The sequence below is a fragment of the Melospiza melodia genome, chromosome 1 (genome assembly GCF_035770615.1).
Source record: "Melospiza melodia melodia isolate bMelMel2 chromosome 1, bMelMel2.pri, whole genome shotgun sequence".
In the NCBI taxonomy this organism is placed as follows: Eukaryota; Metazoa; Chordata; class Aves; order Passeriformes; family Passerellidae; genus Melospiza; species Melospiza melodia.
This window is the reverse complement of record NC_086194.1, coordinates 156,308,168-156,328,982: the sequence shown is the minus strand read 5'-3', so window position 1 is coordinate 156,328,982 and position 20,815 is coordinate 156,308,168. Positions and strand designations below refer to the sequence as shown.

The 20,815-nt window shown below is 40.3% G+C and overlaps 1 protein-coding gene across 1 annotated transcript in view; it reads right to left on the bottom strand.

Moving 5' to 3' along the window:
- Positions 1-7,267: 7,267 nt before the first annotated feature.
- The window catches only part of ENPP2 (ectonucleotide pyrophosphatase/phosphodiesterase 2), a 71,125-nt gene continuing 57,577 nt past the window's right edge, over positions 7,268-20,815 (bottom strand). Inside the window, 8 exon segments of the mRNA XM_063173155.1 lie at positions 7,268-7,879; positions 12,121-12,277; positions 12,855-12,987; positions 15,576-15,653; positions 16,434-16,569; positions 17,056-17,192; positions 19,617-19,665; positions 19,950-20,122. Of these exon segments, the coding sequence (XP_063029225.1) occupies positions 7,709-7,879; positions 12,121-12,277; positions 12,855-12,987; positions 15,576-15,653; positions 16,434-16,569; positions 17,056-17,192; positions 19,617-19,665; positions 19,950-20,122 (1,034 nt within the window). The 3' untranslated portion in view covers positions 7,268-7,708.

Genomic DNA, 20,815 nt, shown 5'->3' with positions numbered 1-20,815 from the left:
AAGAAGGATAAGAAGATATAATCTGACCATGAACACATTAAGACTTGCCATTTTTTATCATTACAGTTCTGGATTTAGTTTTCACTTAGAGCAGAGAGGCCAACAGCTTAACCCCAACTGCTTGTTGCAGTTCTTACTGGAGTTTTCCTAGACCTGCTGTGATCTCAAAAACTCACTACTGAAAGTATTTGTACACTCTTTTGAGTGAAATTCACAAATGCAACCTCTAAGACTATGGAGTTTGGGATATTTTTTTTTTCTGTCAGGTAGTGCTTATGATAAAAACAAAGCTTCAAAAGCCCCATCCCTTGGGAGAATTACACAGTGCATACTTGATGCTGAAATTTTGGGTGGGACTTTCCATGAGCATCTGTATCTTCAAATATTGTAACAGTAGTGCAGCCTAGAAACTTCAAATCCTTTTCAAGCCCTTTTAGTATGTGCTGTGTTATCTTACAAATGACAAGCCTTGAAGTATTTACCCTCATGAATATCCAACTGCCTTTACAAATTCCTGGCCAGAGAGGGAAGGGCTGAGGCTCTCAGCCCTTCTCTGTCAGTCACTCTGGGTAGCAAATCCAGCATCTCCAGTGGACCATGCTGGGATCTTCAATGGGCCCCAGGAGCAGCCAGGTGAATGGTGTGAGATAGCACAGCTGGGGGTGCTCCCCTTTAGTTACACAGCAGGAAAGAAACACTCAGCGTTTGCCCCACTACAGACAAAAACAAAGGGCTCATTTCTCCTCCTTCCCTTCCTCATTTTCACCTCACCCTTTCCTACTCCCTCATAAACCTGCTCAAGATTGCTGACACCTTTGCTTCTCATGCACAATGAAATGTTGTTGAAAAAGAAGCAATTTCCATGTGGAAACAGAATTTTCCCGAGGGGCTCTACAAATGCCAGAAAACTAAGGAAATGTAAAACCTTTTCTACAACTTCAGCTCAACATTAAAAATGAGCACACCAAGGCCCTCAGAATCACATACTTCTCCTGCAAGGAAGACAGTAAACTTGAAATTTGTGTTGATGACATTATTTAATGCACAGTTGGAGGGTTCTGAGACAGATTGATGATGAGAGCCTGACTAGATCTGAGCAGAAATGGAGAAGCCCACAAAGGACAGCAAACAGAGAGAAGGAATATGGAGGGAAGAAAGATGAAGTAATGGGCAGATTGTCAGGCAATACCCCAGCCTTGGAAAAGAGATGTGGACAGCATCAGATAATGGCCAATGGGAGTGAGATGGAATGAGATTGACCCATGCAAAAGTTCAGGAAACTATCTAAACTTTTTTTCTTCCTTAACGGATTGAAGCTTTCTTAATGAATATTCCAAAGATAAAGTTTAATATGGAATTGACTGCATCAGATTTTGGATTACAACTGGAAGAATAGCTCATGATTTTGACCACAGGAGGGCTCCAAGGTTTCATGAATGCATATGGAAACCTGTTGAGAAAGGCTAGAATTAGATGAGGCACAGAAAGTGAAAGACATGGAGGTGCACTCTTAGTTCAATGTGGAGGTCTACAAGCCCAGCTGAGCATGCTGCATATAATGGGTTTTTTTTAAACAAAGGAGAGAAACAAAAAGAACAATTTTCCTGCAAACTTCTTTTTTCTCTACTGCCTTAAGAGGATCATCATAAAGACGACAGTTGTTAGATCCTTAAATGGATGTTTGGGGATTCAATGTTTATCACACGGGAAAAGACTGTTTACATCCGCCCCAGCTCTGCAGCCACCCAGGTAAGATACAGCCCAGGAGAAGCAGGAGAAGGTATCACATCATCTGTGACCTGCTTCCTACTGTCTTTTTCTCTAGACTCTGCAGAGGTGTGCACTAAGTGTACTACAAACCTGAGTACAGCAAGGGGCCTGTGGCCATGGGGAAGCAGGGACAACTGTTCATGTGGCACTACAATGGAGGAGGAAGAGGAGGATGTAGTTACTGTCAGTCAACCGAGAAGATCATGTCCATGCACAGAAAGCACATCCCAAAAGCCAACTGGAAACATGGAAAAGACTACAAGTACAAATGACAACGTGCATCCAGCAGAGAGCAGGTGAAACCACAGCCATCAGCTACATCCTAGAGATGTGTTGGGTGAAAACAGGCCAATGAACAGAGGTGATCTGTCACAGTCAATGTTGAGATAGAACCTGAACTCTGGCTCATCTGGATTGGGTCTGAACTTTCTAGCCTCAGAAATGAAATACTGACATTAGGAACAGCTAATTTTCTCTGTTGTCAGCAATAGTCTAGCTGGTCATGGCCTGTGAGGAGTAGTTCTGGTTGATTCATCAGAGCTTTGGCATTCTACCCTCAGGGACATTAAATGCCTTCAGACAAAGACACCTACCTGGGTAAAGGCCACCAGATTAAATACTCTGAAGAGGGTTTTTATCTGAAAAACTGGCCCTGGGTTTTAACTGCACTGGAAAAGAAAATGGGGCTATATCAGGAACTTCCACATCCTCTTCAGATTAAGTGTGTGAAACTTGACAGAGCTAAAAGCTGGTAGGCTAACACTAAAGCTATTTGCAGATGATTAACAGATCAAAGCTAAAATAAAACAGGGAGGTCAGCAGGAAAAAAATTGCTGTGTAAGGAGATAAGAGAAGTTTCCCATTTCAGGAGACAGAAGAGGTTGAACAGGTTGAAGGTCCAGGAGATGCTCCCAGAAGGGGATTTGGGCTGGAGATTTATTTGGGGGGTGTGCAAAGTTCCTGTTCTCTCTTATCCAGCCTCTTCTGATATATCAGTCCTCCCTGCAGAAAAGAAGAAATAATTCCCTCTTTGCTGCACCCAGCCAGGAAAAAAATATTGATGAAAATATCCCCTGAAAAGGATTTAATCCTTTTCTGTTGAGGGTTTATGATGTCAAATAATCCCACCTCTTTTCTAGTAAATTCCAGTTTTAGGGTCAATCAGTTACAGCTGTGCTAATCCACAGTTACTAACTTCTTTGCCTGCTGGTGTCTCCATGGTGAAACCTGCAGATGAAACCTGGGTGACCTCCCTCTGCCTTTCCCTGCCGTGTTTAGAAAACAAATGATAAGGTAACGCAGTAAGGTAAGGCTCCACATCAACTGTGCACATACCAGGGATGCTGTAAGCAGAGCAAGGATTTTCCTTTGGGAGGGCAGATCTGGATAAATTACGTCCCAAATTTTTGACTTGTAAAGGGAAAGAAACCTGTGGGGCTTTTTACTGCAGCTGACTGTTAAAGCAATGCTGCTTTTTATGTCAACATACATTTTAGTAAATGTTAGTTTGTACTCTGTAGTGACAGGCTGTTTGCAGTAACCTTGGGAATACTGCTCTTATCTTGTATTTACACAACAAGTGCAAAGAAACGAGATTAGGTATTTTTCTGCAATGTTTAAAAAAACTTTTTTTCTCCTCTCTTGAAAAGGGCTGAACTTTAAACATTTCAAGCACATTTCCCTCATTTGGAAGATGTACAGTTAACGTGGTATTAATAATTTACTGGCAGGTCTATCCTGGTCAGTCTATACTTATATTTTCATGACTGTACCACGTCTCTTAGGTCAAGTGCAACAGTGGTCTGAGACTGCAGTAAGGGAAATTGAAACTAGTCAAAAACTGACCTCGACTAGGACCACATACAGGATGGACAGACAAGTACTGTGGCATCTCTCTGGGATACAGAAGGACTCTGGTAAGGAACCAGGCCTCCAAAAGCATTTTGATGCATGGGATTGATAGAAAACCAATTCAGCATTATTTATTGCCCTCAAAGAAAGGAAGTTTTGCTTCTCTTGCCCTGTATTCAAATTTTATTTCAGCCACATGATTCTGAAGCTTTTGCTTTACAAAACATACCTTGTACTCTCCTGTCAGTGATAGCACTAGCAAAAATTATTTCAAAATGTCACATACTAAGCCCTGTACAGGAGTGCTGTGACCAGCTTTACAGGCCATACTATATGCATGCCCTTAAACAGACTATCCAACCTCTCCATGCCACAGTTTCATCCATGCCTGTGGTAACAGCAGCCTCCCAGATGTTTCATTTATCTCTCTGTGCCAAACCAGCAGAATAATCCCAGCTGCCCTAAGCACCAAACTCATTGGAAGAGCACCGTACCGGAGCAGAGAGGAAGAGGCAGCTCTGCAACACCCACACCCTCCCCTGCTCTGGGAAAGCCCAGCTCTACCCCTCTCTCACAAGGCAGAACAAGCGAATTTGCCCCTCTGTTGGTAGGGCCTTGCAGGTTTTCTAAAAAGTAATATATAAAGGGGGAATTTTCTCAATTGCACTGCAAGCACTACCTCCTCTGTCTCCTGCAGAAAGGAGCCAAGATAATCTGCACAGAAATGTCATACAAATTTAATGGTAGTTAAAGATGTTGGATGTGGATGTGAGACTGAAGGGAATGATTGCTGGAACATCAGTTCCTGCTGCTACAAATTTTTTTCCTTCAGTCAGGTCCTGCATTCTGTCCTCACTGTCTAAGACAGACATTGCCCAAGTTCCTGTTCTCTCCTGCAACTAGCAACACCTTCAGAGGGAACCTCCTTCAGCTTTCCTGAAAAGGTTTTTGGTTCCTGGCTGTGTGCAGGAATTAGAGAGCTATTTCACCTGTTGTACCTGACAGACTGATGGATAGGAGGAAACCAAATGTAAGGGAAACAGGGACTTCATAAACTTCCCATGTGTGTGTATTTTAATTTGTAGTCTCAAAATCTTCACACGTTCAGCTGACCAACTGCATACAAAGCACTGAGAAGCAAGGGATGATGGCAGGGCTGCTATGGAGTAGCCTCCAGGGACACAGCAAGATTGGCCTAATTACACATGGTTATTACTCACACTAAATCCATGTGAACTCTGGAAAAACCTTCACAAGATGGCACAGACTTGACAATTAAATATTTTCATTTTCTTGCTCATCTAGAGATGAAATTGCTTTACAACACAATGCAAACTGATCTGCTGTTAGCAAACCAGAACCAACGTTCAAAAAAGTGCAGAAAATTGTTCCTAGCTCCATAAAAGAGGCTAAAGGCTGGACATGGAGAAGAGGGGAACAGCAAGTAGAAAGTCTCTAATCAAGCTGTTAGCTGACCAGGACAGAACATAATCAGAAGTCATTAAGTACTCTGGTACTGTCAGAACAGGATGGGGACTTTTGCTATAATTTCTGCATCATGACCATTCTGTTGGTCAGGTTACTTGACCTGCTTTCAGTGCTTATCTGTTAAGGATATGTGACTGTGAAAAAGGGGTTAAAAAAAGGAACAGTTTCCTGTAGCAGAGTTATTCTAGTTGCACAACTACATCTGAAGGATTTTTCCCAGAGCAAAAGGACTTTGCCAGGTGTGCAGGACATCACAGCTTTTGTCATTGTGGCAGTTGCTCAACTGAACTGCCTCTAACCCATTGAACATGCTTCAAATTTACATCACCAAGTGCAAACAGTTATTACCCAAATCCTCAAAAACAGTGTTTGCTCCACAGAAAAATTCAGTGCTTGTTCTCCTCAATGGACCTCTTGCTGAAGCCAGAGAAATATCAAGAAAAGGCAATATGTAACAGAAACAAGAGGTATTTAATCCTTTCAAAATGGTCTGACAGGATTGGAAGGCAGAAGGGCTCCTTCCCTTTGCCCTAAGCTAACATTCACTCTGAAGGCTACTGGAGGCAAATTATAAGTTTCCTTTAAAATACCTGTTGTTCCTGCAGAGCTCGTGTTGCTCAGAGGGATTTACAAGGCCTTAGCCTAGAGCCTTTGTGTTGATAAGGCATCTTTCAATGGGAAAAGTGCTCCATGCCATGTGCAGAAGTCACCACAAATATTTCTCAGCAGAGTTATTTCTGCTATGTTATGCAGTAAAATAAAACAGCAATACCATGCAGGAACGTGGAATCAAAGGCTGAAGAGAAGTAGGTAGGACAGAAGTAAATTACTAGTATTTACTGTCACAGTAAGAAACTTAGTCAAAAAATTGATGTTTCCCTACACACTAATCACCACTGTTCAGTGAAACCAAGAGTTAAATTGTCTCTCCCAACCATTTTCAATCACTAATGACATTTCAGAAGCAAACTTCTTTGAACACAATATTATTTTTTCAGAGCTTAAATGTTCCTTTGGTATAAATTTCATGCTATTTTGGGAGAAAATAAAAGAATTACATAATTTGTTCAATTTGATTAAAAACCCAAACAGAGCAACAGATTAATGTCAAAGCAAAACAGCAGTGGTGGTCTTTAGTTTAGTTTATGAACCACCACATTAAATCATCACTAAAGTTCATGTTGAAGGAATTCGGTCTTAAGAGAAAGTTCTTTTAAATCCAAAGGAAATACCCTTTGTAGTACATGTAAGAACATTAAGTTTATCATGGCAAGAAGCCCTGCTGAAAGCTTACAGGAAAATATTTCTGGGCTACCAGACAACCACAAGAGACAATTTTTAAGTTGCAAGAATAGGATGTTTCCCATAGCTTTGCGCAGTTTATTAGAATTTCCATCCTAATATTTTGGAGTTATTATAAAGTATTCAAGCTTTGTGCTTTACTAAACAGAATTAGGCAGACAGAAAAATAAATTTTTGTCTGGTCACAAGAGCCTTATTATCTATGTTAACATGATTAATTCCAGTTTACTACTTTCTCTTAGATGGATGCTACAGGGATGCAAGTTGATGTGCTAGAATAATTTTACTTAGGAGACCCTGGCTACTCATCTGTGTACATGGCTGAGATGCTTTCCAGCCCTTCCCTCTTCCCTTCAGCAGTTCCAATCCTCAAGGAGAAAATAGACACAACTTTCATAGAGAGAGGAAAATGTGTAAGCCCAAATGAAGGCTTTAAAATAGTGTCATTAGTGGGTTCAGCCTCAAAGGCATTCAAAACAATAATTCCTCTTTTCCATCATCTAGGTACACACTAACACTAATGCTCCATAACATATGTCTTCCTTAAAAAATCCTTTCCACAGTTCTGGAGCAGGGCCAAGTGGCATCAGGCATGGGGTATCCCTGCTAGCTCATGACAGCAAGCATCCTCCCGTCCCAGCTCTCCCCCTAAGGCAAAACCTAACCAGTAATGACTGCTCTGGGTGTCTATTTTTTGGTCTCATTGCTGAGTATGAGGGCAGGGCACCTGGGCCCCTGGCAGTCCTCTTACCAGCAAACTTAAGGGTTTGAGAAGGGCTCTACCCAGTAAGAGATCTGTCAGCTGCCCGCAAGCCCCTCTGAACATCCCTGTGAAAGGAAATCAAAACACATTAAAAAAACTGAATGTGTGGTTTATTATATTTAAGATGCTATTTGTCTATAGTGTTTAAATATCTCTGTCACACAGTTATCAGTAAATGAGTGTAATTTTACATGTTTAGTATTTTGATACACAGTACAGGACTACAAGTGTGGTAAAGGAGCATGAGAAATTAATATTTCCTTGATGCACGCATCAAACCTTGCAGCACCACTTAAAAGCTCAGAGTAAGGACTCAAAATGCAGTATTACAAGCACTACTAAATCAACCAAGAGACATACCTATATTAAACATTAGAGAAACAAAACAAATGACACAAAGGTTTAATGTTTAAGATTTGATACAGGATTAAAATACTAATATTTTTAATGTCCTGGCCTCAAATTAATAAATATAAAAACAATATAAAAATATACACCAGTTGATAAAAGGATGCACTGAGTAAGGTTAGAAAGCTAAATTTCACTTTCAAATGTATGCAGGTATGTCTTTAGGGAGAGGATTTCTGTGTAGCTGCGACTGGTCTTTCGGAAGAAGTCCAAGCTAGTGAGCTGCTCGATGTCACGGACACGTGCAGTGTGCATCTTAAGAAGATCTTCAACCCACTTTGACTCATCCTCTGAGCTCTGGGGAAAAAGGAAAAAAAAAAAAATTATCACAAGTCTTGTCAAAAATCATCTCCAAAAGCAAATGCAACTTGTCTACACATTGGTTCCAGATTTGAAGAAGAATCTCTCTGCCTTATTCAAGAATGAATAAGGTAAATGAATTCCAAGAAAATGAATTTGACATTTTAGATGTAAGATGAATCCTGCAGTTTTATTTCAGTACCCATTTTATGATGGGGTTGACACAATGAACATAATCATCTAGAAAAAGCTAGCCTCAAGTTGCAGGTGTTTCAGAACAGCTATAGGTTTTTAGAAGATCCACTGGTCACTCCATGTTTTTCTATCTCACAGAAAGAACTCCATATTAATCACTTTTGATTTACCAAAGGCCAAACTCTAGGCTGTTTGGCTTTGAATTCTACACCTACACATTATTCTTAATCTAATCTAATACAGTAATATTTTAGTATTTCCATTTTACTTTTAGAGGACCTTCACAATTCATTACACAGTCGGACAATGGTTTGTGTAGGTACCTAAAAACTCTTGTGATTGGAACATACATATTATTCACTGATAGAAAAAAGAATTTAACCAAGCATTTCCTGATACAAAGAAAAGAAAAAAAATTGCAGGAAGGCTATGCTGCCAGAGTGTTTGGGGTCAGGTTGTGTTCTCTTAGGGGACAGCTGCTGCCTCATGCCTTGTGCCAGCACCAGCACATGTTGGAGTCATCCACAAACTAAGGTAACTTGCAAACACATCAGAAAATCAGCCCTGCAAAACACTGCAGTGACTGGCTGTTTGTGTGCCTTAACCAGCCCAGCAACATGTGCCACAAGCACTGCACCCAGGCCTGGGGACAGCACAACGGGGCCCAGACATGGGAAAAGGACAAAGCAAACAAGACTTTTCCCCCTTTGGCACCTCTGGCTGGTACCTGTACACCACTGCTAGGGAAGTGGGTTATATCTCGGGTATTTAGACTTCATGTGCGTGTCTATTCCTGGAAATTAACCCTTTCCTGACTGCCTCAGCAATGTCCTCCTACCAAATGATCCTCTCATGAATCAAGACTAAACTCCAGCAATGCCAGGACCTATCCAGTGCAGTAGCTGAGCCACAGACTAGGAAGTGGGTCACCCAACAAGAGGCAGGAGGGAGAGGTGATCATTTGCACAGAGAGGACACGAAGTCCCAGACAGATCACAGCTGGCTGCTCTAAAGCAAACGTCCATGACCCAGTCAGCACCTGTTTGGTTCAAAGCTCTCAGCCCCAAAACAGCTTTCCTGTCCTACCTCTAACAACCTCAGGACCAAAATCAGGTCTGTAACAAGAAAAGAGAGATGCAAATTAAGAAGGAAGAGGAGGGAGTGTGTCCTGCTCACTCCCCTTTGCCTGGAGTCCAGCTTTAGTGCTTAGTCCTACCTCAAAAATAAGGAGACTTTTATAAGGAAAAAGTAACAATTGAAAACATGGAGATAAATAGGAAGAGGTAATCAATGAGGAGGCTAGCACAAAACCCAGTGGAAAAAAATACCAGATATTCTGCACAAGAATCTTTTTGAATATCAGTTGGAAAGCTGAACATGATGCATGTAGACAGGTGGGTGAGGAACTGACTTTAGAAAAGAAATTTAAGTGCTTTGCTGAAAGAGAAAACAGTGGCCTGGAAGACTTTTCTAGTAGTTTCTAGGGTTCCTTCAACTTTGGTCTTAGAAAGGATTTTTTGTAATGTTTTCACACTCACGTCTTGTGCTAAGGTCATTAGATGCCCGCAAAACCCCCAACAGTTGAGAACTCCTGTCAGTGCAGAGGAAGGTGGAATAACACAGTGGAGGATGCAGATGCAGGAGCTCCCAGGACAGAATGAAATTGGGTTATCCAAATTGACAGGCAGAAGAGAAGGACCTGGGCTGTGCATGAATGTGAACCACCATAATAACATAGCTATGAAAAAAGCAAATTATAGGCAGTATCAGAGGAGTTGTGTCCAGTGGAAAGAAAACCATTTTAATTTTGAGATCTAAGCTGCAGTACTTAATCTCATTCATAATCCAGATGAAAAAAAAGATTGGACTGGATGAGATGCATAGGAAGTCTATTCTACTAACAGTCTCATCCTCTCTTACAAGAGCAAAAAAGATCCTGGGTCTTCCATGAATAGAGAGAAGTTATTTGCCTTGAGAATCATCATAAATCACCTCAAGGGTAAAACCCAGAGAAGGCTATTTAAGACACAGAAAAATGTTGACACAAGAATAAATGGGTATAACCTCACCATGAATAAACACAGTTTAGAAAAGGAACAAATTCAGATGAGAAGATTGGTGGTGTTCTTCAACAGCTGTGTGAAGAGAATGTGTGTACAGCTAGAGCAGAGGGAAAGCTAATATTTCTTCAGATTTTAAAAGAAAACGGTGGAGAGGTTAAGGCAAAATTCCTATATTATCCCATGCATTTCATCCATGAAGTATGGTGAGGTTTTATGCAATCACTTCTTTGAATAAATAAGTGCAAAAGTAAGGCTGAATGCAATCAATGATGGATTTCAGTGGCAAAAATTTGCCTAACTGTATTTTCATTCAAGAGCAACATTTAAATATTTTGGAATGGTTCTTTGCTATATAAAAGGCATGGATCAGTATCTGCTAATGACCTTGCAGAAGCACTGAAGATTCTTTCAAACTGTAAATACATATACCATATGCATTTACAAGTAGCATGATCTACAGAGAAAAGAAGCCTGGTTTGAAATGTAAGAAATCAAGGCCTAAAAGAGACCATTATTGTAAAGAGCTCATTAAAAATATTTCAGCAGTTTAAGAGAGTGATGACACACAATATAAGGAGGAAAATATAAGTTACTTTGTCATAAAATTACATATTGGCAGAGTTACAGGGCAGAGACACTGGTAACTACCAAAATAGTAATTTCCAGATCACTAACTGGATCTTGATTCAGAGAAAAGCAGTCCAGGGAAAAGCCACGATGCAATATATGTAGGACTTCCAGAGACTTCTGGTGAAAGATGTCTCTGCCCAAAACAGTTGAGATCCAAACAGGGCCAGACCTGCTCAAGAGAGAGGGATACTGCTCCAAAAGCATGGGCCCTGAAAGCAAGCAATATTTGATGAATGAAAAAGAAATAGTGTTCAAGGTCAGTTGTGCTCAGAGTTGGAATGACTATTTCTGCTTGTAGCTGGAATAGGAGTCTTAGCTTTTTTTGCCAATACAAAATTTATAACATTAATGCATTCATTCAGGAAACGGTTGTTAGATGAGTGAGAAAGAAACAGTGTTCCAGGTGAATTGTGTACAGAGTTGAAATGACTACTTCTGCCTGTAGCTGGAATAGGAGTCTTAACTTTTTTGCCAATACAAAATTCATAACATTAATGAGTTCATTCAGGAAACAGTCTCCTGGCAGTCCATAGTGAAGTGTCTGTTTGCAGGAATCCACCCAGCTGTGTAATGGGAGAGCAAGTTCAGGCGGAAGGACAAGGCTAAATACAGCTGCCTGGGAGCTCTGCTGTCCTCACGGAGTGCCAGAGCCCACGGGGGACCCAACACCCTCCTGCCACACAATCAGCTGCCAAGTGTGCACTTTCTGCAGGGCTGGCCAGACCAAAGCCTTCATCAAGATCCTTACAGTAAAGGATCTTGCATCCTAATGGAAGACAGAAAAGAAACCAGGAGGGTATTAGGCCATCTCTGTAATAAGAAGCCAAACCTTTCCCTTGAATCAAGGTGTTCTGGAAGCAGCAAGAATTGGCACTCTACCCTTGGCAGTTTACAGCAAATACTTTTAATACTGTGTGGGTTGGATGTAATCATGCTGACTGATGCACCCAGACTGCTATAGCAGACAGACTGCATTGTATCTGCAAATGGAAACTGACCTCCATAAACACATCAGGCTGGGTGCCAGCACAGTATGTTTATGCATACAGCCTCCTCCGAGTCTGCTCTGAAGTTACACTGACAAAATATAGAATCCTACAGGCAAAAAACAATACTGCCAACCTTCTGTATGTCACTTCTTCCAGACAATTTTAGGTGCAGTAATAGTTCCTTACTTTTGCTGCTGTCATGGAGGAGTGCTTTTATCTCATGAGCTAATGACACTTCAACAGAGGCACAACTGTGCTCTCATCCAAGACATTAGTGAACACTTGCTTCTAGTAGTAATGGGCTTTCAGATGTCTCAGGGACACATTTACCACAGGGCTGCAGCAGTGCAGCTGAACTCACATTGCAGCTCTCATCGTTGTCAGGCCGGTGGGGAAGGATGTATGAGAGAACAGAGAGTGGTCCATCACACTTGTCAGCTGGCTGAGTGAAATCTAAGCAGCTGGTTATGATGGCATAGTAATGTGTTGGAACAGGGATTGCACTGCCTTCCACAAACCTGGGGGAATAAAGCAAATATTTATCCACAAAGGATGAACTTGTTTGGGAGAAGGTTACACAAACAACATGGTCTTTCCTCTCCTACGTGTGAGGACACTCATACATTGTTGAAATGTGTTTGATTCCCGAACACTATTGAAAGGGAGCATCCAATTAGCTCACACTATGCTACAGAAATACCTCATGCAGTGCTGAAAGGCTTCTTCAGTTCAGAGACATAGAGAGAATGCATTGCTGAATTAACAAAGACTTGGGCATGTAACTCAACAGCACAGCTCTTAAGTGCTTCTTAAGTAAGGAGAATTTTAGAGACAATAGACTATGTGGAACCAAATTGAACGTCGTCTGGAGGATGAAAACAATTTCAAAGTCAAGGTGAATAGTTAAGTGCTGAATTGTCATTTCCTTATTTTAACCACTGTCCTACCTACATGGGCATTCATTCCCAATAACTTTAGAAAGAGCTAGAAAATTATGTCTCCTTACAAAAAATTAAATAATGTGCAATTAATTGTTTAATATAAAGCCATCATGAAGAGAAGCAACAGCAAAGCAATTTAAAGACAAGCACTTACTGTTTTATTTTGTCAGGTGTGTCATGTAAACCATCATAGTCATAGTCAAAGATTGGTCCACTTATAACATTGACTCCATTTCGTTCAGTGGCATATCTCTTCACCAAAACCCTTTGGAAATAGTTCCATACCTCTGTGGGGAAAAAAAAACCCAACCCAAACCAATCAAGCAACCAAAATTAATTAAAAAACCCCAAAACTCAAAACAAACAGAAAAAACGCAACCAAACAAAAACACCACAACACACCAACATTTGGATAAGTCAAAACATGTCAAGATTAGAAAGTTTTTCTTCCTCAAGATAAAAATGTAGAGGATATTATTCACATGACAGTAGGGGAAATGAAAGACTAAGCATTACAGAGTTACTGCAGCTTCATTCAGTTTTGTCAATGAAGTCTATTCAGATTTTGTTCTCTGTTATTTTTTCCCCCAACCAGTGATGACGGAAATACATGCTACCACTCCCAGGACAGCATTGCCATAGGCCTTGCACAGAGATTCTGCTGCTCCTTCACCAAGCTGTAGAAACAGCTATTCACAGGTTTTGGTATCTCTTTAAACACTGCCTTTGTCTTTGTTATCTGCTTACAGGGAACTGTGCTGGGGTGGTGTGTTTAGGGTGTTTTTATTAATCTTAAAAAGGATACAGTACCATAATTAAAAGCTTAAACCAAACATTTTAAAAGAAAGAGAAATACAAATTCATTCAGTTAAATACTCCTTTGATACAAAATGTTTAACTTTTAAACTAGGTGCCATCAAGGGTGACCAAAGTCATGTCATTGCAGTAACCTTTGGGAAGAGCATGATACACACTCTCCCACCATGTCCTCCTTAAAAAGTTAAGATTCTTGCAGAGATGGGAAACACACTGGAACCTCCAGTGATATCACTCTTTTCCTCTTTTCCTTTTTATTTTAACTAACAGAAGTGTGGGTAAACAAAACTTCTCAGACTTGTAAGAGTTTAACTCTTGTCTTGCCAGCTCAGACCATTAAGTCCATGGTTCCCTGGAGCTGGTGGCAACGACAGCCTTAGGAAGCCCCCTGGAAAACCTTGCTCTAACACTGCTCAGTGCCACACACAGTCCCAGCTGGGGCTGATGCCCAGGGCCCCACCTGCAGTGGTCTAACAAGAACCTCAGCCTAATCACTTGGCAATATCACTCCTGCAGCTGCTCACTCCTCCTTTGCATGTGCTTTATCAATAAAAACAGTCCAAACGAAAGACTCTCCCTTGTCCCACTGCTTCGAGTTTTGTATCTAAATAAGATTGCAGGTCCACTTCCCACTGCAATCACATATAGAGCAATGCCGGGGCAATGAGGGGCCAGCTCAGGGGTATAATTTTTGGAGCTCCAGCAAAGCAGGAACTGCTTAAGCCAGTCTCATTATGGAAAAAGTGGACACAGAATTATTGCCAGTGGGGATGGGATGGGACAGTGAATTATAAACACAAAGCAGAGGAGGGGGCCTCTGCAGCCAGCACTACCACCATAGCCAGCACAGCACAGCACTGCCACCTCCTATTTAACCTGTCATGGAAAAAGATCCATATAATGAACTTATACTTGGCTCTCAGCACTGCAACCTGTACACATGGAGCAGTATGTAATTTCCCAGCAATGACATTAGTACCAGAATTTTTTTGTAAGGAATCTGTGACCCACATGTGAGGAAGAAGGCCACTATATAAAATGAGCTGCTAGAGGTGGGCTGTTCTCCTGTGATTAGCATTTCAGCCAAATACTTAGATTAATATTAACATTAAGAGCATTTTTATGAAGTGATTCTGGAGTGGGAAATCCCCAATAATTTTTCACTCTTTAATCAGTCAAGTGCTTTTGTTTAGATTTCCAGCAAACATCACCACTGGGTCCTACACAGAGGTTTTTCAGTTAAAAACACTCTTTTCTGGTTAAAGAGGAGAAGTTTCCATAGGCTTTGATGCTTATCCAAACCTCTCTGGCCTAAAATCTGAATTGGAAATCTCACAACAGGCTCTTGAGATTCTTCCAGGGCTTGTCAATCCCTGCCAAGCCAAAAATGCCACCAGAATAGCCTGATGGTTTTCCTACCTCTTGGCAAGACTAGAGAGAAAAGGGATGTGCAGACAAAAGAAATGTTAGTAATATAACCCTGCAGCACTGAAAGTCTCAGACAGGTTTAAATCATCCCTCATTTTCCATAAATTGGTTTTCTCTTCTCTTTTTTTTTTTTTTTTTTTTTTTAATAGGTAATAAAAATGTTCAGTCTCCTTCCAAGGATGTGGATAGAAAAATGAAATGTAGTTAGTCACTTGTCCCTGAAGTACAAAATACCAAGGGCACACTCCCAGGCTTGTGCACACTCTCAGGCTCCAGTTGCCTAAGTATGCTCTGCACTAGCTTGAGCTGCAGACAAGAAAATCTGAATGATCTTACAGGAAGTGAATTACTGTGGCACAAAGCACAGCTGCAGACCTCCAGCATGACTGTGCCATTACTTTAACCCAGCACCAAGGAAAATAAACCTTTCTTAAAACTTAAGCCTTTCTTGTGGTATTTTGCCTGCCCATATCAAGCACTATACAGGTGTCCACAGGTACTATCTGCTGGCTACAGGTAACTGAATTTAATGTTCTGAACTTGTCCTAGCAATTCATTCCATAATCCAACACAAAGTTAGAAAAAAAACCATGCTGGTAAAGAGAAGTATAGTCATGGAAAGAGCACTTACTTTTGAAGGCAGGATACATTGGAATGATATTTGTTATTAGAAAAGCATCATATTTTGCTTCTGCAGAGGAACTTAATTCTGAAAACAGGGAAACAGAAAAATATTAGTAAGATGAAAGATAAGAATTTCAGAGAATATAGAAATGTTTTGAAAATGGCTTCAGACATTAACCAAAGGGAATACCATAATCTAAACAGCAATCTGATTGTTATATTCAGAAGTGCACACTACATACACAAAATTTGTCTTTAATGTGACAGCTGAACATGGAAAGGAAGAATTTTATCTGTACTTCAACTGTCAATCAGTTCAAAATATTTTCATATAGCTTATCTATTTTTGCTATGTTAAAATGCAGAGAGCTCTGCAGGCTTTTATAAAAGATGCCAAGGATTTCTTGGGAGAGGAGTGTGGGATTATGTTCTAGTTCTGAGCAAGCCTCTGCAACTGTAATTCCATTTCAGAAATCCACCATAAAATATTTCAGCCAATGAGTGAGGAAGACGGAGCAATGAAGTTCAAAACTGTGACAGGTGTGCCCCTTCAACATTTACTAATCCCAGAAGATCACGGATCCAATACTGAAGCAAAGCAAGCACATCAGGAGAACTGAGGATGCTTGTTTTATACAGGTTTTCTACTATCACTGTTTCTATAGGATAGTAGAAACTTTTACATTATGCAAGAGACTAATTCGGATTTATACATTAAATATGTTTATCTTATTGGTGTTTGAAATCAAAATTAGTCTGTTTATATCTGGTGGGGTTTGCCTGAAGTTATGTTCACACCAAAAGTTTTCCCTACAAAACAAGAAAACTACAAAATCCCTAGGTAGTAAAAGCTATGTAAACTTACGAGGAGGAAAAAGGAATCCATAGGAGAGCTGTTTGTCGCCTCTGTAGGCAGCACAGCTCTGGCTGTTTCCTGGAGAAATGCGGAGGTCAGGCCTCACACAGCTGGCCAGGTGCTCTGGGACACCTGACACCTCTGCCTGCATTCAGGAACATGGAGACAACAAAAAATGTACTTTCAGCTTTTACAGATAAAAGGAAACTAGGTCATACTGTTGACAGACTACACAGAAGGCCTTGCGTGCAGTAAAATAAACCACTTGGCTGTACCACCAAATCCTGCTCCTGCATTGCTGCACAGCCTCTTCTTCAGGGAGCAGAAATCCCCACGGGAGAAAATTCAAATGAAGTCGCTCATAAAAAAACAAACCCCCCTTGAACAAAACTTAAAAATAAAACAGGAAAAGAAATACACAACCCTTCCCCTTAAAATTGTTCTCTCATTAAGGAAATAAAAGAATACGGGCATGGTTTACAATGGTACTTTGATGTAATTTCTGGTAGGAAGATTTCCCACCAAAAAAATTTCCTGGGGAAGGGAAATTTTAGGACTTCAAAAACAAAGATACCACAGAAATTTTACCAAGATTTTTAAAGCACATATCAAGAGTAGAGAGAACACTAACCTGTTTGGAAATAGTGTAGGATGTCCACAGAGGCATCAGGAATGTTTCACTGTAGCCACTTTCAAAGTCGTGGTGATGCAAGATATTGTATTTTGTGCGGTACAGTACAGCAGGGCGTCCATATAAAAGATGCTTCTCTAAAAATCAAAAGAAATTACATTTATGTTTATTACTGAAAATCTTAAGGATGAAAACAAAAAGGGGGGTTGGCTTTCCAACAGATGTTGAATTTTTCAGTGATCGTTAATGGGATACTGACCGCACGTAATGACTAAGGAAATCTTTTGACAGAGAGAGAACAAGAAGTCTTAAGCTGTTCTGGCTGAACACCACTCCAGGTTCATAAACACCCTTAGGGATTAAAAGTCCCTTCTACAATTCAAAGCTTGTTTGTGTCACAGGGTGGAGAGAGGATTTTCTTTCCAAAAACTGGAGACTCTTTAACAATCTTTGTGCCTGTCAGTCACACATGAGGCGATAAGGACTTTCTTTTCATCACTTTAAATCAGTTCCAGCCTATCAGTCCTGCCACTCTTCAGTGGACTTTCTCTCCTTCCTATGTTTGGTTTTTTGGTTTTTTTTTTGGTCTCAAAAGTAGGGCAAAAGCAGTCACACACTGAAAGAGTAGTTTTTTCCCACTTGGCTGATACAGATTTGTTCTGAAGACTGATGTGCTATTTTTTGTCCATAATATCAAAGAAACAAACTAAAAAAAAATCCTTTTCCTAACTTTGGCTACAAAAAGACACCTCTAGCTCTGTAAAAACAGCCCTTCTTTCTTGGTAATATGTTATGGTTAAATGTCCTTAGATAACTCTGACAAGCTTGCTTACAAAAAGAAAAAAAATTTGAAAGGAGCAGAAGAAAAATAAATTTCCTGGATAATCTTGCATTGTCCTGTACAGTCCATTGAATTTGATAACCTTTTGGCAAACACACTTGGCTTGCTTTTGGAAATTAAAACATAGAAACAAGGAAAGTGGCCTAACACAGTTCCCAGACAGGCATTTAACCTGAAAGAAAAGGGCATGTTTTATTAGTGCTTGAGTACAAACAGAGGATGTTTTTATAGGGCACAAGGAAAAAAGTAGGAAATGCCTAGTCCAAGGACAAAGATGATAAACTTGCTTTATTCAAGAGAAGCTGAAGTCATCTTTTTCTTCTGCCTGTGAATATCAACATGGTGCACCACGATGTAAAGTGCACCATGAAGGAAAATAAAACTTGCATGAAGCAGAAGTGCTTCTTTAAATAAGGATACATCATGCCATTTAACAGAGAATTGACAAATGAGAAAATGCCACTGGTTTAAATGCTTACATCTTAAAACAGACCAAAAATACTATTTTTATATTACTGCAGTGAAGAAGGATGAAAACCAGAAACCAAAATAAAGATGTTGAGATTCGAATTACAACAGTGAGGGTGTTTTTTTCCCGATGCTATAAATTGTCACAGTGAGGAGTAGCTCTTCATTATTGGGAAAATCAGTATAACAAGATGAAAGCTTGAAAGATGAAAGGCAATTTAACTCACAAATAAAAAGACTACAGTCACCTTTTGAAACTAAAGGATAGGCTGCATTGCCCTTTTACAACAGAGAAATAGAAAATACCTTCATAAGGGAATTAAAACAAATCTCCTTAATCATCTTAACAATGCAATTTGAGGGACCTAAAAAAAACTATGCCTAAACTGAATGCTTCAGAATTTGCTAATTTGGACAATTGTTATGGTAAGGGAAATGATGTGAATTGTTATGCTAAACTCTATCACCACTGTGAGAAGGAAAACTCTGCTTTGGTGAGCCTTTCAGTCAGTAGAGTTGCTCAGAAAAGCAGCTCCCATCCCCTTTCCTCTGCTCCTCTTGCCCCACTTAAACCTGGACCACTGCCCTGATGCAGCTGAGAGTGCAGCCACACAGAAGTCAGTGTTGGCACACAGCAGGAACTAGTGGCCAGGAAAGCTGGGAATGCTTTCTCCTGGGAGCAACATTGACTTGAGCACTGAAGAGGAACAGAATTGCACTGAGCAGCCTGAACTAGCAGAGCACTTCCTTCACTGTGTAACCTGCACCCTAAGAGCCAAGCATTAAGACTCACTCAGATTGTCAAAGCAGCTGTAGCATCCTTTCTAGGTGAAACCTAAGCCTGGATAACTATGGTAAAACCCAGCCCACAAATACAGTCTGGTTTCTTCCCCATTTACAGCCTGTAATTGAACAGAGTACTGCCTCATGCACCCTCTCCTTTCCTCTTGTCTCTGCCTTCACATATGGGCTTAAAACATCTCGAGGTGATGGAATGGAAACTCGCATTACTTTGAACAATACTTCAGTCCTGGTTCAGCAAAAGGTACTGTGTACCTTCTCAAGTGAGCAGCACTTCACCTTGCCCACAAATCTCACGTGTGTCCATGGGCTACCTTAGCAAGTACTTGAAAAGACAGTTTACTACACATTACCTAAACCACATCAGGAGTTGCTCTGGTATTAATGATGCAAAGTAGTTTACAAAAGAAAATTAAATCAGCTTTCATTAACTGAGGCACCAGGCTCTTACCTTCTGTTCCCTTGATATGAAAGCGCTTGTTGAGTTCATCCAGCTTGTTCTTCTCAAGAACAGAAAAAAAGGAATGAGATTAGGACCACTGGAGCACTCCAACATCTTGTTTTACTAGCATCTAACAAAACAAAACTAGTGCTATAAGACAGTGAGGATTTTCCTGTCTCCGCTTTTACAGAAAACAGTAATTTTTCCAAGGGGACATAATGACTTCACAGGGGGACCTGGGAAATTCTTACAGATCAAACCCTCTCAAAATAAATAAAATGGCTACAACTTTACCAAAACTACCACTAATAGTGGAGACTTCCACAGATCCTACACACCTACCTTATCATCACATGTACACCCTATATCGAAATCTGATGCGGAAGGTAGAGCCACAGGATACAGTGGTTTAGCAACTTCATCTGGCACAGTTGGTTTATAAACATTGGCTCTCAGCAGGTGATTTAAACTTCCGTGGGTGCCATTATTGGGAGCAGGCTTTAATCCAAGCAGATCTATGAAAATACCAAGGAAAAATGAATGGGGGTTACACTACAAACATATATTCAAGCAGCAACTCTATTGAGCCAACACGTTTCTTCGTAATACTGTTTACACCCCACAGCATGTTAGTCAAAGCTTTAAACGTAATAAAAACACTGATTTTTTTTTTTTTGTCCAAATCATAAAATTGTAAATGTCGCACTAATAGTATCTTTGGCTTTATGACAAAATGTTAATTTGCACCAAGACACTGGAAAACTTTAAAACTGTAAAAGTTATTATATACTATTTTATTATAACTACTCCTTCAGCTTCCAGTGCAAACCTACGTACAGTCCATGTGCTGACCTCAATCCAAACATCTGCAACACAGTGATTTCTAAATAAGGGCTAACTACCCCTTAGGCAGTAAACATTGCATGTTTGGGGGAAAAAGGTGAATTACATCTTTGAAACACCTTAAAGTTTCATTGTGAATTACACCTTGAAAGTTTCATTGTTCTAAAAAATCAATACTAAAGAAAAGACCCTAATGAACACCTGTATACATCATCAGATTCTTCTTCACAGCTTCAGTACAAATTCAGGAAACATAATCATACAAGGAAATGCCATAGAAAACTAAGTAATCAACCTGAACTGCTGCATGAGACCTGCAGATGCAGAAGCAGTCTCTGAACAGAAATCTCTTTCCTAGACAGCTG